The sequence below is a fragment of the Hirsutella rhossiliensis genome (genome assembly GCF_020360975.1).
Source record: "Hirsutella rhossiliensis strain HR02 chromosome Unknown scaffold00015, whole genome shotgun sequence".
Lineage (NCBI taxonomy): Eukaryota > Fungi > Ascomycota > Sordariomycetes > Hypocreales > Ophiocordycipitaceae > Hirsutella > Hirsutella rhossiliensis.
In genome coordinates, this window is record NW_025408681.1 from 1285232 (window position 1) to 1300920 (window position 15689).

At 59.1% G+C, this 15689-nt stretch overlaps 6 protein-coding genes across 6 annotated transcripts; 3 read left to right on the plus strand and 3 right to left on the minus strand.

The window, feature by feature from the left end:
• Nucleotides 1–88: 88 nt before the first annotated feature.
• On the minus strand, nucleotides 89–2401 carry HRG_10360 (rap1 myb domain-containing protein; the record flags this gene model as incomplete). The annotated part of the gene is made up of 3 exons (XM_044868831.1): nucleotides 89–1849; nucleotides 1902–2219; nucleotides 2276–2401. The coding sequence occupies 3 exons, from the start codon at nucleotides 2399–2401 to the stop codon at nucleotides 89–91; spliced, it is 2205 nt and encodes a 734-aa protein (XP_044716186.1).
• Nucleotides 2402–2932: 531 nt separating this feature from the next.
• Nucleotides 2933–4265, plus strand: HRG_10361 (DHHC palmitoyltransferase domain-containing protein; the record flags this gene model as incomplete). Its single annotated transcript, XM_044868832.1, has 3 exons — nucleotides 2933–3021; nucleotides 3071–3224; nucleotides 3282–4265. 3 exons carry the CDS (start codon nucleotides 2933–2935, stop codon nucleotides 4263–4265), a joined length of 1227 nt encoding a protein of 408 aa, XP_044716187.1.
• Nucleotides 4266–4625: 360 nt separating this feature from the next.
• HRG_10362 (activator of hsp90 ATPase-like protein) lies at nucleotides 4626–5876 on the minus strand (the record flags this gene model as incomplete). Its single annotated transcript, XM_044868833.1, has 4 exons — nucleotides 4626–4644; nucleotides 4709–5361; nucleotides 5510–5592; nucleotides 5654–5876. 4 exons carry the CDS (start codon nucleotides 5874–5876, stop codon nucleotides 4626–4628), a joined length of 978 nt encoding a protein of 325 aa, XP_044716188.1.
• A 3490-nt stretch (nucleotides 5877–9366) lies between these two features.
• Nucleotides 9367–12966, plus strand: HRG_10363 (uncharacterized protein; the record flags this gene model as incomplete). Its single annotated transcript, XM_044868834.1, has 6 exons — nucleotides 9367–9511; nucleotides 9572–9627; nucleotides 9724–10359; nucleotides 10462–10551; nucleotides 10600–11603; nucleotides 11652–12966. 6 exons carry the CDS (start codon nucleotides 9367–9369, stop codon nucleotides 12964–12966), a joined length of 3246 nt encoding a protein of 1081 aa, XP_044716189.1.
• A 566-nt stretch (nucleotides 12967–13532) lies between these two features.
• Nucleotides 13533–13883, minus strand: HRG_10364 (uncharacterized protein; the record flags this gene model as incomplete). The annotated part of the gene is made up of 1 exon (XM_044868835.1): nucleotides 13533–13883. One exon carries the CDS (start codon nucleotides 13881–13883, stop codon nucleotides 13533–13535), a length of 351 nt encoding a protein of 116 aa, XP_044716190.1.
• A 528-nt stretch (nucleotides 13884–14411) lies between these two features.
• Nucleotides 14412–15506, plus strand: HRG_10365 (inositol monophosphatase family domain-containing protein; the record flags this gene model as incomplete). Its single annotated transcript, XM_044868836.1, has 1 exon — nucleotides 14412–15506. One exon carries the CDS (start codon nucleotides 14412–14414, stop codon nucleotides 15504–15506), a length of 1095 nt encoding a protein of 364 aa, XP_044716191.1.
• Nucleotides 15507–15689: the final 183 nt, after the last annotated feature.

The window sequence follows — 15689 nt, forward strand, 5'->3', positions numbered from 1 at the left end:
GCAACAAGCCTCGCCTCGCCAAGACGTTTAGCAATGCCAACGCAGTCCACCTCGAAATCCCCATTACTCCATAATCAGATTATAAGCCTCAGTCTTCACCGGCCGTATCTGCCTCCAAAAACAGCCGCCGGAGTTGAATGCCCTCCAGGCCGTGCTTCTGGGTCAGCCGCGCAAGCTCCTTGCTCGCCTTCCTCGACTCCCTGGGCGTCGAAACCACGTCCTTGACATTGACATTGTCCACCATCCGCAGGCCTTTATCATCTCGGTCGGTCCAGACGCCTTGGTGGTGAGTCGGCACGCCCTGGCCATCCTTGAGGCTCTGCATCACCAAAGGAGCGAGCCCGCCTGGTGTCATCGACGTGCGCTTCAGGGCTTCGACGACAATGTGGTTCGAGTAACCGAGGGACTCATAATATTCAACGTGCTCTGTTATTCGGCTTCTCTTGGGTCCTTCTCTTGGGGGATTCCGACTTTCGGCCGCTGGCGGTGCCTGGAATTGTCGATGAGGTCCTGCAGATTCGTCGGCAGGTCTCCCGAGAGCTCGGCTTGCGGGCGCACCGAAAGATGCTGGCAGGGATCGTCTCGAAGCCTTTGTGTTTGCCTGCGGTCCAGCAGTCAAGGCAGCAGCGTTTGCCGTGTGCCGAGGACGAGGAGTCCCCATTGCTGGTTCCAATGCGGCGTCGCTGCGTCCGTTCGCCATGTGCAGAGGGATTGGGCTTGAGTCAAACTCCTCGAAATGCAGCTGCTGTGAGGGCGTCATGTCGTCCTGGTCCTGCGGCGCCTCCGAATCTGCCGATGGTCGAGCTTGACTTTCAAAACCCGCGCCACGCTCGGTCGACATTGCGCGCTCGTCTGCATGCTGCGCGCTCGGTCGCGATGGCACTCGACGGGATGCTCCGGCGCCTCGAGCTTGTTCCACGGTTGCCACGATATTCCTTCGAATGCTCGGCGACTGTGTCTGCAAGGATTTTCGACGGTCCGTGAATCCAACCTTGTCCTCTGGAGTTGCAGGGATCTCGACATCGCGGCTGGGGCCTCGTCTTCGTTTGGTGGTACGTCCGGATGAAGACGGCCCAGAATCCAGCGACCGCTTCCTGCCAACGACCTGCGCAAGAGGCGAAGATTGCAAGTCATTCCCGAGTCCTCGGTGTGCTTGCCGCGGGGAAGCCAACTCGGATACCTGGTCAGACTCGTCGGCATCCCCGTCGAAGCTTTCCATTGCTTCGCAGAATTCCGCGAGGTTGGCCTCGAAGCACTGCCGCAGCTCGAAAGGTACTTCATGTTCCAGGTCAGGATCATAACCCAAGTCCTTTGCGACCAGGGACCAATCCACATCATCCAGTGAGACACGAGGCACGTCTTGCTTGAGGGCTGCCGCGCTAAGTTCCCAGAGGCCGACGATCTTGCGTCCAATCTTATGTTCGTCTTGGGTTTCCAAGTTGTTTTCTTCGCGAAACATGTGCAAGTTGTCGTAAAATGACTGGATTTCAACAAAAGAGCCATCGTCTTCTCGAGTCTCGGGACTCGCGGGCGGAGGTGCTTGGTTGTCAGGCGGAACCTTCTCCTTCCCGATGGGAGAGGCGGTTCTCGGGGTTCTTGTAGCAGCCTGTGCAGGTGAGGAGAGGAAGGCTCTAGGAGCTGCAGGGCCGGGTGTTCGGTCTTGGCGACTTTTGACACTGGGTTTTCCGACTCTGCTCGGTCCCTGGTTGGCCCGGGGCGCATTTCTGGACTCTTCTGGGTCACCCGCGGGCAGCTCTTGGTTTGCCAGTTTCCGTAGACTGTCCTCTCCTCTGGGCATCAGGGCCTTCATATACCTGTTCCTCCACGACTGCCACGTGTGCCGAGAGTTCTAGGTGGTATCAGTAGGCTGGGCCAAGACGGCGAAAGGCGATACGACATACCTTTCCCTCAAACTCCAGGTAGATTGCGTTTCCCGTACGATTGCCGCTGAATGAGAGCACCCATCTGGCCAGGGAAACGTCATCTGCAAGCGTAAATGGCGTTCTTGTTGACTTTGTCGAGCGTCCTGGCCTTGCTGGCCTTGGCTCGCTTCGATTGACCCCGATGCAATAACGATCCTCTAACTGGATGATGCCTTTGGCGATGGAATCGGTAATGAATTTCCACGAGTACGAGTCGGCAGGGGCGTCCTTTCTCGCGCAGTCGGCTATGAGCATGTCGGCGTCCTTTTCCAGTGGCTTGATGACGCCTCCATTGCTCTTGAGCAGAAGTTAGCCGTCTCGTCCGCGGAGCAAGTGCTGCAAGTGGAGCTTGCCGTGATATGGCCGAGAATGGCGGGTCTCTGGGGGACTCTATGAGAGACCCAAAACTTGATGTCTTTGAAAATGTTGCCGCCTTGTGCGCTGGGCACGCCGTCGTATGTGACGCCAGAAGCCGCCATGCCGATGCGCGTCAACGGTCGATTCGAAGCAGGGCGGGGCGCGGTCAGATTTCGAGAGGCTTAGATGCGCGCAGTGTCAGCATGAGTTGAAGATACGGCCTGGAAACGCCGTGCTTGTCATTTTCTCCAACCGATCAACGGGTCTATATCGAGCGCCCGCATTCCCTGAATGGTGTGCTAATTCAAAGCCAGGCCCACCGGAGACGCGTGATGTGGTCGCGCGGTCACGTGGCACCCGTGACCCCCCATTTAGGCTTCATCTCGGGGCCATGCCTCATGAGGCTCAGTAGTCACTGCAAAAGGTCACCCCCCAGAGTGGCTGGTGCTCGTGACTCTCCAAGACTCTGCGCCTCAAGGATACACTTTGCTGGCACCCCCTCGACGTTGCTCAACCATCATGTCATTGTGTCTACTGTCCAATCATCGGTAGCGTCGGCTGATGCACTCTCGTTCCATGTCCTTTAATATTTACAGGCTCGGCTTCACTCCCACCACTCTCTCCTGTGCGGCTACGTCTCCGTGGCCGCCGCCATGGCCACGCTCAAATGGGCGGTAGTCTTCGTGCTCTGTCTCTCCTTCATGGTCTTTGTCACCTTTTTCGGCAGGCTGCCCGCCCTCAGGTGAGTGACAACGGCGCCTCATGTTTTGATGCTCATGCTGCCTTCTTAGACGCACTCCTGTAGCCGCCTTGCACAGGCTGATATGGATACGCCTACCCGCCGCCCTGTATGCCCTGGACATCAGGCTCTCTTCAGGCAGGCTGTCAAGATCGCTGTTGAGGTTTGGAAACTGCGTCATGCATGACCGCCATCCAACCGTGGTAGTGAGTCTTCCCCGGCATGTCTCGTGTCTTGCAGCCCTCGCTCACGCCCCTTGCTAGGTCTTCTTTCTAGCCATCCTCATGGTTGCTCAATATCTGTACCTGCCAGAGGCTTGGCCGCTCATCGGCTGGTTCACCAAGCTGTGTGTCCTCGCCGCCGTCCTCATGCCCTATCTCTTTCTATTCCTTGCTTGTTCCAGCGACCCAGGCTACATCACCCACGAAAACTACGCCCACCACATGTCGCTCTACCCCTACGACTACGCCCTGTTTCACCCCGGAAACATCTGCCGCACGTGTCGCCTGCTCAAGCCCGCAAGGTCCAAGCATTGCAGCATCTGCAAGCGGTGTATCGCCAGGGCAGATCACCATTGCGTCTTCATCAATTCCTGTGTAGGATACGGCAACCATCATTGGTTCCTCCTGCTTCTGTTCTCAACTGCGGTCTTGACCACTTACGGCGGCCTGCTCGGCTTGTCGCTCCTGTCCTCCATGATGAAGGACCACTACCCGGACTGGTCCTTGTGGAAGCCAGCCTACATGACTGTCAACAGCTACCTGGCCGTCTGGGCCTGGGCCATACAAAGGAACGTGCGTCTGGGCGCTACGACCCTCCTCGCATTGCTCACGAGTCCTCTGGTCTGGGGGCTCCTCCTCTATACCCTTTATCAGGTCTACGCCGGCACCACCACCAACGAGTCCCTCAAGTGGTCCGTCCTCGAGGAGGATATGGACGACGGCTACGCTTTCCGCCGCCTTCTTCCGGCAGGCAGGCAGAGAGACGGGCGGATTGAGCCTCCTTGCCGAAGATGGCCGGTTGAGCCAGCCCACATACTCGTGGCGACATCCGACGGGAACCCCCCAGCGGGAGACGCAGGTCTGCCGGGGCAGGGCCCATGGGAACGTGTTCGGAAGCTGAGACACGTCGAGAACCTGTACGACATGGGCTTCCGGGACAATCTACTCGACTCATTTATCCCCAGTTATGCTTTTGGATGCAGAGTGGATGATCCGCCTTCGGAAAGAAAAAGGCGCCTCACATAGGACTGCCCATCGAGCGATTGCGGGCCAATGTCATTTACTTTCTGGCATCCTACTGCTCTGTAGACATCGTCGAGTGTGTCGAGTCATTGGCACGCCGCAATAGCTACCTATGCAGTCACTAGCACACGGCATGGATACAATCAAGTAGATGTGATGGTAATAATCACTTCAATTCGCTTCTCGTCAGCCCGTCGCTCATGTCCGTCATATCCACACGCATCTAGGCCTTGCTCAAGCCCCAACGGGGCTGGCACATTGGTTCATCCGCCGCCACAGTAGAAACAGCAACCCTTTGCAACTACCCTCGTCTAGAGCGCTTCCATGGATTCTATCTAGCCTTCTAATATATTATAAACTGCTTCACAAAAGGGTGCCGAAGCTGTAGGACGTCAAGTTAGCATTGGCCCTCTGCCCATACACACCAGGGGTACACTGGGACTCACCCAAAGGTTTGCTTGATGCTCTTAACGTAGTACTCAAGCCAGTTCCGCTTGGTCACCTCTTCTTGACCCACGGGAACACCTTCCCACGTCACGCGCATGACAGTAACGTGGTCCACGTCGTTTTGGTCGAATTCGATCTGAAGTCTCGAGTAGTGACCGGCAGGCCACTGGCTCAAGCGCCAGCTCTGCACGAGCTTGGTCGGCGACTCCAGCTCTAGATATTCGCCAGAGACATTGCCACCAAAGAGTTCGAACTTGCCACCTTTCTTGGCGCCTTCGAAGAGCTTCGGAGGTGAGCGGGTAAAGGCGGCTAGCCGTCCAGGGTCTATAAAGGTCTGGTACATCTCCTCTGCGGTTGTTCGGAACTCCTCGTTGTCGGTCACCGTGACAGTGTTGACGATGCCACTGGTGCTGGTTGGAGCGCTAGTTGGCTGCGAGGATTTGGAAGACGACGTCTCCGGATGGAGCTTGGGCGTTGAGAAGCCGCTGGACGGATTTGAACCAGAAGCGTGCTGGATATCCTTGCCATGCTCGGCAATCAAGGCCGGGGCAAGTTTTTGAAATTCTTTTCGCAGCAAAGGAACCAGCTTTGACCGGACGAGATCCTTGACTGGCTGCTTCTCTTTTGACTCGGAGAAGATGTCGACATCAAACTGGCCATACCCAGTCAGCAGCCGAGTAAAGCAGGGAGTAGCCTGGGTCAAGGGTGCGGACAATGGGGAGTAGGAGGTGCAGAGAGGCTTGCAGATGCATGCACTTGCGGTGCCAGGGCTATAAGGTACCTGAGCGCTGAAAACGTACCACGTACTCGTCTTCGTCTGTGTCATGTGCTAGTTCAGGCACGGTGATGGTTCCCGACACTTCATCCACGTCTGGGGCCGAGCCTGTGGTGGGTGTTAGCAGGGGGGCGTCTAGCTCTAGGATGCGCAGCGTTGCGTTGCTTACCTGTATACTCCAGAACCAGCTTCACATCGAAGATGGTGATGACTTTGCCTTTCCGCTGGCTGACATCGACATCGCCGTCCATGCTCTGGATCCGGCTAACCTTGGCCTCGATATCGCCATCTTGGACATCAAGCTTGGTCAGGTTGTCCTCGAACCACTGCTTCGCCCACGGAGACACATCCTTATTGACCCAATGCCAGTTGTTGGGGTTATGCAGTACCATCGTGACGGCCCGAGGTAAGCCTGCGGAAGAGGAGAGCAGAATCTGCCAAAGGTACTCAATCGTCAGCTTGTGCGTGCCACAATGCGATCAACGAGTGCGTAGGTCAGAAAGCAATTGAGATTTGCCATTTATCAGAGGCGGTCTAAGGACCACAGCAATTTGAGTCATCAATGAAAGGGAGTACAAGTCACTCTATGACTGGTGCCAGCTGGAGTCTCATCATGGTAAAGATGGCGGCGGAAAAGATGTGTCCGTTGAAAGGGCAGTAGGACTCACAGGTGTGTCGCGAGCAGAGAGACTCGATGCTTCTCGGTGGGCAAGCAATGAGGGCGGGTGGTGGTGAAAGGAGGGCAGGGAGGAGGTTGTTGAGGCGCAAAAAAATGTGATGAAGCAGAAAAGCTCAGAATCCTCTAGAATTTCGCAAGAGCTTGTGCACCCCACACTGCACCGTAGAAAAGCGGGGAGCGAGCTTCGGGCATGTGCCTAATTACCTTAGCTAGGTACCTTACGGATACGTAGGCACGGAATAGGTACCAAGTACTTTGGTACCTGCTCCTTGCCCTGTCCCACTCACGAAGCCCAGCCTTCCTTCCAAGCCGCCGCAAGAATCCTTCAAAGGACGCCTCGGTGACGCGAAGATGTTGTTGGCTCAGCACAGCGTTCGTTAAGCTTGCCTAACATGGGCAGTCATTGTTGGGGGGCTTCTCGAATGTGCATTTGACGGCCGCTCGGTGCCAGCCATGGCTCCTCCAGACCTTGACCAGCTTCCCCCAAGACTAACAATGCCAGTCTTGCCGAAGCAGATGGCGCGAGTTCAACTTAAGCTTCTATAGATCGGCAGCTTTGGGTGCTGATCGCCACAGAGTTGGCCTCCAGCCACGGAAACTACCGATGAAGCCGCCAGCTTCTGGTACCCGGCCGGATCTTGTCGCTGAACGAGATGCACCGTATCTGCGCAGGACGTTTCTCGAGACACCTGCTCTCTGTCGAGTCCCGTCGGATATTGCTGCAACACGGCTCGCAGAATGGAGACGGAGACGGAGACGCAGCCAGGATCAAGTACGGATACGGGGTTCACTGATGGCGCTTGTGCCGCCCAGAAAGACTTCTGAAAGCACCTGTACAGTAAACGCGCCGCAGTTTTGCATACTGGGCGATGCAGCCGCATATCAGACGGCAGGCGCCTCTTTCTATAAATATCCACGACCTCACCCATTGGTAAGTTGACGCCTTTGCGTGGGGGGAGTCAGTTTGCATGCTGAACCTGTGACTCTGCAGCTTGGTACGAATACAGTGATTGGAATGTCATTTTTGACAAGGCATCATGTTCTTGCTGCCCTGGCCCAAGCAAGTCATCGAGCCGTGAGCAGACAGTCGACTCTCAAGGCATCAGCGTAACCGAAATAGAACCCTTAGGGCCGCTCCAGCTAGGTCCGCCGCGGCTTGGCTCATGCGAGCCGCATGGGACTACTATGCAGAAATATGTAGCCATAGGACGTCAAAGGCAGGGTTCGGCGCGTAGCTGACGAGATGGGTGGAGCTGCAGACGCCTTGATACCCCGTCGTTATTGCGGCCAGGTGGATGGGATTGAAGCCTAGGGAGTGCATCGCGCTGACAAGAGCGGCGGCGAGACGAGGCTTCAGGTAGGCAGGGCTGCCTCAGCCCGTCTCTTCGTCTCTTGAGTTTTTGACCATTGTTCCTGTAATAATAGTACATGCTCTCGACAGCCGGACTGCAAGCAGGGTGTCTTGGACGGAGACGCTATTAAGCGCCGGCCGCCAACCTCTTTGCATGTACCCGTCAGCCAGCGGCCAATCATGCAGCTTGGCTCCCAGTCCATGAACATGGTCACCCACTTCAGGAACCAGATACACCAACGGGAGACGAGTTCTGAAACGCCTTTCCTCATCAGTCGCTGAGGGGGTTGCGGGACTTCTCACGTTATACCAAGTCCTTTGTTTTCCATTGCGAAGTCATCAGTGAATGTCCGTCGATAGGCGAGTGACTCTTCTTCTGCAGTGGCTCTCCAAGCAGCAAGTCACAGGACTATGAAGGCGCAAGAAGGCCTCGTGATACCCAATGGCGTGCAAAGAACAGACGGCCCCGAGGCGGGCCAGTTGGGCCCTTGCTTGGTCCACAGCAGTTGATGTATCCCTGCGAATCAGCCCACGTTGGAGGGAGCTACCTGACTGAAAGAAGCACTTGGCGCGCACGAACAGGGGCCGTGTTACAGCATCCCTCTTGGACGACGACGACGACATGGTGTTGCGGCTTCAAACTTCAAAGCTACCTAGGTACTGCACAGTACTGTCCTGCTCCGTACCATCCCGCCCCCTCATCAGCATTGGAGGCGGCTCTTTGAGGACATCTGCCATCGACATATGGGCATCCTTGGTCTCTCTCCTTTGCCCCATGGGTACAACGAGTAACAAGCACATGATTTGAACAGTCAAAGTTGTACGATGCATCATGCAAGCACACCGGGGGCTACCTGTCATCACCCACAGCAAGTTTATTACGAGCAGCTTACAGTACGTGAGGCACTGGGGGAAGCCTGAAAGAGCTTAGCCGCTCTTGCACAGTACGACCTTGGCCATCTTCCAAGTTGACTACCACAGTAATTACACACTACGCACCAAATTACTAGTAGCACCCGCGGCAGCTACGACCTACAGACCATTGTACCTGGCGAGGTACTAGGAGAGCTTCCCGTCTCCTGGTATCGAAATGCAAGGCGAGCTGGAAAGCGCTCTCGCTGGGTTGTACACGTGTGACCTGGACATGGTGACCTTTCCACTTACGGCAACCCAAGTCGGTACCTGGATCAAGAAGCAAGGAACCTTTGGAGGGCTACTCAGATACTCGGGACACCTTGGCCAAACAAGTCCCTCGTTGCCTAACCTTAACCCGCCCACCACCACCACCGAGACAGCTGCCGCCGTCACCTTAGTTATCTGGTTGGACCTTGCCCTCCTCTTCTTCCTCCCCGCATGCCTTCGTTTGCCCGCCGTCGCTTCAGCCGCTCTTCTCGTGCTTCATAGCCGTCGATCTGCTCGTTGGGCGCTTTGCCTGCCGACCTCCCATTCGTTACTTTTCGCCTCCGGCCATCTCATTAGCAGCAGCCACGCATGCATGCCGCGCTCCCCACCGTCCGTCGTATATACGGATAGATGGGCTCGAGATAGTTTCTCGCCCTTGATCGCCTCGGCTTGGGGCGCCTGTCTAACGACGAGGCAAGGCATCTTGTTCGCGCCTGCCGGTGCTTCATCGGCATTCTCCCCCAAAGCCTATCGTTGAACCTCTGTTGCTGCGTCGGAGAAGCGCTGCAAATGCGGGCCATCTGAGGCGCCTCCTTGACCCAAACCATGCACTATGGTGTCTCCTGTTGACCCAGCAGCACGCCTGCGTCATGGCCTCAGTCCTCTCACGACGAGCTCTTTGCCATCTCATGTCGTCAACCATCTCCACACACCCATTTCTGCCGTGTCCATGGCCTCCTCGCACATCCATTCGGCAAACACGTCGGGCGGCCTCATACAACCCTACAACCCCCAGGAATGGGTATCACCGCCGCCTGCATCGACTCCGCCGCCAAACTCGGAACGGTCGCGGCAGCTCGAACACGACTCTCAAGGTGATGATGGCTGGCCTGAGCCTCGGTTTCCATGTATCTCTCCTGCTAACTGAACCCAAGCTTCGGCCCCTCCCCCTCCTCCGTACAGCCCGCCGAGGACGCGCCGGCAGCGGCCGGTAAGCACGGCGTTCGAGCACGCCGTGGAGTCAACTTCGCCCCGGAATGTACCAACAACCGTGCCAATGCGGCCATGGCCCTCTCCCGAGCCCCAGGTCGCTCATGGGTTTCCGGCCCCTCCTGACACGGCCATGAGAGGATGCTCTCGCGAGCGCCGGTTCGGCCTGCCTCTGTTGGGCAGGCGGAGGGACCATGATGATCAGCTCGCAAGCTCGCCAGACCCGCTGCCGCCCGTGCTGCCGCTAGGGAGGACCCTGGGCACCTCGACGGTACCCCCGGACCCGGAGCGAATGGCCTCGCCCCCCATCGCCGTACAGGCCGGGCCGCCAGCAGCGCGCCGCGCCGCTTCCACCGGCGCACTTGACACTCCGCCGTCGGCCCGTTCCCGGTCCACTTCCCGGCCGGGATGGGAGCACACGATGCCGCTGCCGCCGCCGCCACCCGGTCCGCCGCCGCCGAGATCGCAGAGCGTCCAGAGCGCAAATAGAAACTCTATCCCCATCATTTCGCCTCCAACGCGCCGTCAACCACCCAGCGGGGTCTCGTCTTTGGGACCGGTCCCCCCAACGCCGGCCGATTGGGTCAACGAGGACGTGGAGCCCTGTCTGCTGGAAAGGGTCCGGGGGCGGGAACTCACTATTGACCCGCAGGCCGCCGCCAGCTACAAAGACGCCGCCGAGCCGCTGGCATCATCGCCAAGTGCATGTGGGGTGTTGAACCGAGCCGGAGCGGTACGTCACGATAAGACAATTATTCAGAGAAGAGCGGAAAGCCGACATCGGAATCCCACCTCGCCGCACGGATTGGTTGACGCCGCATCGAGGCCAAACCAGATTTCGGATATTGTGGTAACCACGGACCCAATTGTCTGCGGCCCCGCCACCACGAGATCAAACCCTCGCAGCAGCGGTGGCAAGGCTCAGGTCGCCCCTCTCCATGCTGGCGAACCGTCATCGTCCTTCAGGAAGCAGGAACCTCGCACCTTGACCCCTCGTGCTCCGGGTTCCGCTCGGCTACCTCGACTCGACACGGCAACTCCACCATTCTCCCCTTATCCAGCCAAAGCAAGTCAGCCATCGGATGGCTCCGGCTCTGTTGCACCCAGAGCGCTGCCTACGCCTCCGCCTCAGACACGATCTGCGTCAAGCTCCAGACCGCGTGATGGCGTTCGTCTGTCGTCCAACAAATCGCCTGCGTCCCGGCACCTAGTCCTGGCCCAGAGCTCCGATCAGTTTGCCGCCGCAGCCGTTGAGCGGTTCCGTGCTTTTGCCGAGAGAGAGGCGGCTGCCTCCATGGATGCCGAGCGAGTCCGCCTATTTGCAGACTTTATTGTTAGCGAGTCGAGGATTCGGCGAGAGAGATATTCCACTGCCATCGGAGCAATGGGCTCGGAGATCTTCGACTTGACGCGGGACTTGTTCCGGCCGATGTTGATCGCCCCGACGGGCCACGCGCGCGGAACCTCGCGGGGTGAATGGACCCCCGCCTCTTCAGCAGGTCCAAATCCTTCGCCAGGGGACGATCTTGCGGGTAGTTTGGAGTTTGACGCCGATGGACTATCCAACTCAGCCCCGGCGTCGGCCAACCTACCGGTCACGCCAAGTGACGACTGGGCGCCAAATAACGCCAACAGGGCGACAAACTACATGCCATCGCTCTCGCCTATTCTCAGCATGAGCGTTAGCGAGAATTACGAGAGGGGCAGCTCTCGCGGCCGGCCCCCCAGCCGTTGGTGGGAATCGGGCTCCCAAGACGATCAGAGTCGGGTGATTGAAAGATCCAAGCGCGAGTCAAAGTATATGGGAGTTCCCAAGAACCAGTGGGTGGAAGAAGAGCAGGACTCGATGGCGCAGGGGGAACAGGGGGGACAAGGGGGACAGAGTGAGTGCTGCCAACTGCCGAGCGAGTATCCGCCCGAGAAGGCAGATTGGCACGCTCGCCAAGACCAGTCCTGGGCGCCAGAGCCATTGAGGCGGTTGTCCACCGCGACGGCGAGCTCTACCATACCTCCGGCATCTAACAGGAAGCCCCAGTCACTGGACGTGTCCCGGCTGGTGACGTTGCCTCCGCCGTACCCGCGCCACCACCCTGCGGTGAACAACAATCATCCCGAGTTGGCTGCTATGCGAAGCTCTGTGCGCTCGATGAGCGACCTGGCTGAAATTGACAAGGCTAAGGAGCGATTCGCCGTGGCCAGCTCTAAGCGTCGCGAAGGCTTCTCGCAGGCTGCGTCAGAGAGACAGCAGTCCCTCCGGGCCAATCTCCAAAAGGAAATCCTTGCAGGAAATCTGGACTACGCGGACGCGGCCGCGATCGAGGCGGATTCGCAAGAGCAGGAGAGGGGCAAGAAAAAGGAGCTGGATAAGACGGAATACGAACACTTCCAGAACGAAGTCGTGTTGCCTCTGAACGACTTGCTGACCGGACGCATCTCCCGCACCACGGAATTGTTCGATGATCTGGCACGGCACCTATTCGACAATGGACAAATGGACGCCGACATGCCCCAGGAGGAAGGGGACGATAGGCCAGAGCTCCTGGAGAAGCTGACGCTGCTCAAGTGGATATTCGAGACGCGTGAGACTCTCCACCGGGCCATATATGACATCATCTCGGACCGCAACCGGCGCTATCGCGAGGTTGTCGTGGCTCCGTACAAGCTTTCGGGCAACGCTGAGAAGCTCAAGTTGGCCGAAGCATTCTTTGCCGAGGACGCGGCCAAGCGAGCTCACGCCTATGCCAACGAAATGCTGGATCGCGCGCGAGATTTGCAGACGGCGGTGGAAGAAGCCGTCGAACGTGGCGTGGCCCTGCAGCTATCTGCGTTCTGGGACATTGCCCCGCCGCTTCGACAGCTTCTGGACGGCATCCCTGATAACCTAGGGGTGTTTAGCGTCCAGATCCCCCCATCCGAACTGGCAGAAAACCCTTCATACCACGACCACCCCTTGCAGTACCTATACAGCTTGCTGCAGCACGCGGAAAAGAGCACATATCAGTTCATCGAGTCGCATACCAACCTGCTGTGCCTGCTTCATGAAGTCAAGGAGGCTGTGGTGAACGCGCACGGCAGGGTGCTAGCCACACGGGTGGAGGCGGCTGATGGAACCGCCCTGGATGCCGAGGATGGCGGAAAACAGGCCAGTGCAATGCGGCACAGCGAGAACAGGCGCCTGACAGACGACCTCAAGGAAAAAGTACGCGTGGTGCAGGAACAGTGGAACAGTGCGCTAGGCGAGGGCATCAAGAACGTCAAGGAGCGGATCGGCGCGTGTCTGCTGCAGAGTGGCGGTTGGGACGAGACGCTCGAGGAGTCGGCAGGGTTCGGGGCAATGTAGTCGGCGGGCAGCCATGACGCACAAGACAGATGAGATGGCGAGCTGAGCAGAAGGACGAGCACGGTTTTTATTATGAGTATGAACTGGTCATGTGAGATTTTAGTAGATACCCCCACAGGCACGTCTGGTACTTGCGAAGGCGAAGTGGTGTTGTCATGATTTGAAGAATACTCTCGCGCATTGTTTGAGAGTGGTAGCCATGGATGCCATGCAGAGCCACATATGAAGTGAAACGGGTGCGTGATGCGCTGGACTATGTTGACTGTTCTCAAAATTGCGCGGCGTTGGTAGATGGCCTTGTACATGGACTTGGTTGTCACTTTGGACGATAGGCCCAAGAGCAAGCGAACGGCGTGTCGGCGATGTTCGCTTTCTGTTCGAGGCAGGCCCTGCCTGCAGGGCTTCGAGGCTGTTTTCAAGCCGCAGACTTGTGGTTGCCGATAGCCAGTCTGGGTCCACGTCGTTGACGACGCCGACGAGCTTTGCGACGAAATCAAGTCTCGAATAATAGGTGTACGTCCCTCCTCTCCCCGTTGGCTCTTTCGAAAGTTGCGCAGCCGCGTCGCTCACTCGTTCCCGCCACCGGGCCTGTGCAGAACGGGCATCTCCATGCCGACGCGGCGGGCCGAGAGGCGCACGCGCTCCTCCTCGTCCATGTCCATGCCCGGATTGTAGCGCTCGAGAAGGGTGACGTACTGGCGCTGCGAGCGCAGATATGTGACGAGCTGCTCGGCCTCGGCAGCGCCGTTGCTGATGTTGCCGGCGGCAAAGGGGGCGCGTATGCGGGCGTGGAGCGGCGAGCGGGAGGTGCTGTGCAGGGGGCTGCTGGTGCCGGCCGTGGGACGAGCGGGGAGTTCGCGAAGGAGGGCGCGGTAGAGGGCGCGGAGGTGGGCGGGCGTGGAGGGCGGCGCGGGCATGGTGAAGGTGGTTCGCGATGCGTTGGGGTGGGCTGTATGTATGGCTGACGAGAGAGAAGAATGTTGAGGGGGCGAAAAGTCGGCGCCTCGGCCCGCTCGTCGGCTTGTCGGCGTCCGTACCTCCGGCGGCGGCGTGTGTGGGGGAGGGGCTCCGGAGCCCTTCTCCGGACTCGTCGACGGATGCTTCCCTCTTTCTTCGATTTCAAGCCATCTGTTTCGCAATCCTTGACCAATCAACCCATTGACCCGCGACCATCTGCGATTCTCTAGCTCGCTTGCTGCACGCTGCATTGCATGCCTGCTGCCAGTGTCCCCCGCCGTCGCCGTCATCCCGCTCCTCCCCACCGGCGCCCCTCGCAACCCTCCCCTCCTCGTCCCCAGCGCAGACTCTCTCTGGCCTCCCTCGTGCTCTCGTCTCTTCTCTGCATCCTCGCCGTGGCTCTCCTCGCCCCCCACGTCGCCGCCGTCGCCGCCTCACGTCTGCGGCAGCTTTCGAGCCACCTCCTGCTGCTACGTCCCGTCTCCTCGATGGTCTCGTCTTCATCCTCCTCGTCAGCGCCGGCCTTTGCCCGCGAGCTGCGGGTCGCGCAGCTGGCAGTGCAGCGCGCCTCGCTGCTCACCCGGCGCGTCTTCCGCGAAAAGGCAAAGGGCACCGTCGACAAGGACGACAAGTCGCCCGTCACCATTGGCGACTTTGGCGCCCAGGCCCTCATCACGGCCGCCCTGCGGCACAATTTCCCCGCCGACGAGATTGTGGCCGAGGAGGAGGCGGCGCGGCTGCGGCAGGACGCTGGGCTGCGCGAGCAGATCTGGAACCTCGTCCGTGACACCAAGCTGGATGACGACAAGGCCGAGCGCGAGGTCCTGGGCGGGCCCGTCAAGGATGCCGAGACCATGCTGGAGCTCATTGACCTGGGAAACAGCAAGGGCGGCTCGCGCGGTCGCATCTGGACCATCGATCCCATTGACGGCACAAAGGGCTTCCTGCGCGGCGGGCAGTACGCCGTCTGCCTCGGCCTCTTGGTCGACGGCGACGTCAAGGTCGGCGTCCTCGGCTGCCCCAACCTCCCCGTCGACGACGCCGCGCGCCTGACGGCCGACATCGGCGCCAACCAGACCGACGACGACAGCCACGGCGTCCTCTTCTCCGCCGTCCAAGGCCACGGCGCCTCCAGCCGGGCCCTTGCCCAGTCGGCCGGGGCGCCGACGGACAAGCCCATCGCGATGCGGCCCATCCGCGACCTGGCCGAGGCCACATTCTGCGAGAGCTTCGAGGCCGCCCACTCTGCGCACGACGACCAGGCCCTCATCTCCCAGAAGCTCGGCATCACCCGCCCCAGCGTCCGCATGGACAGCCAGGCAAAGTACGGCTCCATTGCCCGCGGCGCCGGCGACATCTACCTGCGCCTCCCCGTCAAGGCCACCTACCAGGAGAAGATCTGGGACCACGCCGCCGGCGACCTCATTGTCCGCGAGGCCGGCGGCCACGTCACCGACATCCACGGCAAGAGGCTTGACTTTGGCGCCGGGCGCACCCTCGCCAACAACAAGGGCGTCGTCGCTGCCCCCGCGGCCATTCACGCGACCGTCTTGCAGGCCGTGCAGGGGGTCCTCGAGAAATAGACGACGCCGAAGAGAGGCGTGGAGAGAAAGCGGCTTCCCTGCTGATTGATGTGTACGGGAAAATGTGGCCCGCCTAGGTGGAGAGCTTGAGGGATGGAATTACCGCCGAAGATTGGCAGCACGGTAGAGCAGCTGTCCGCAACACCTCTCTTCCCAATGCTGGCTCCCCCTTTCCCGTCTTCA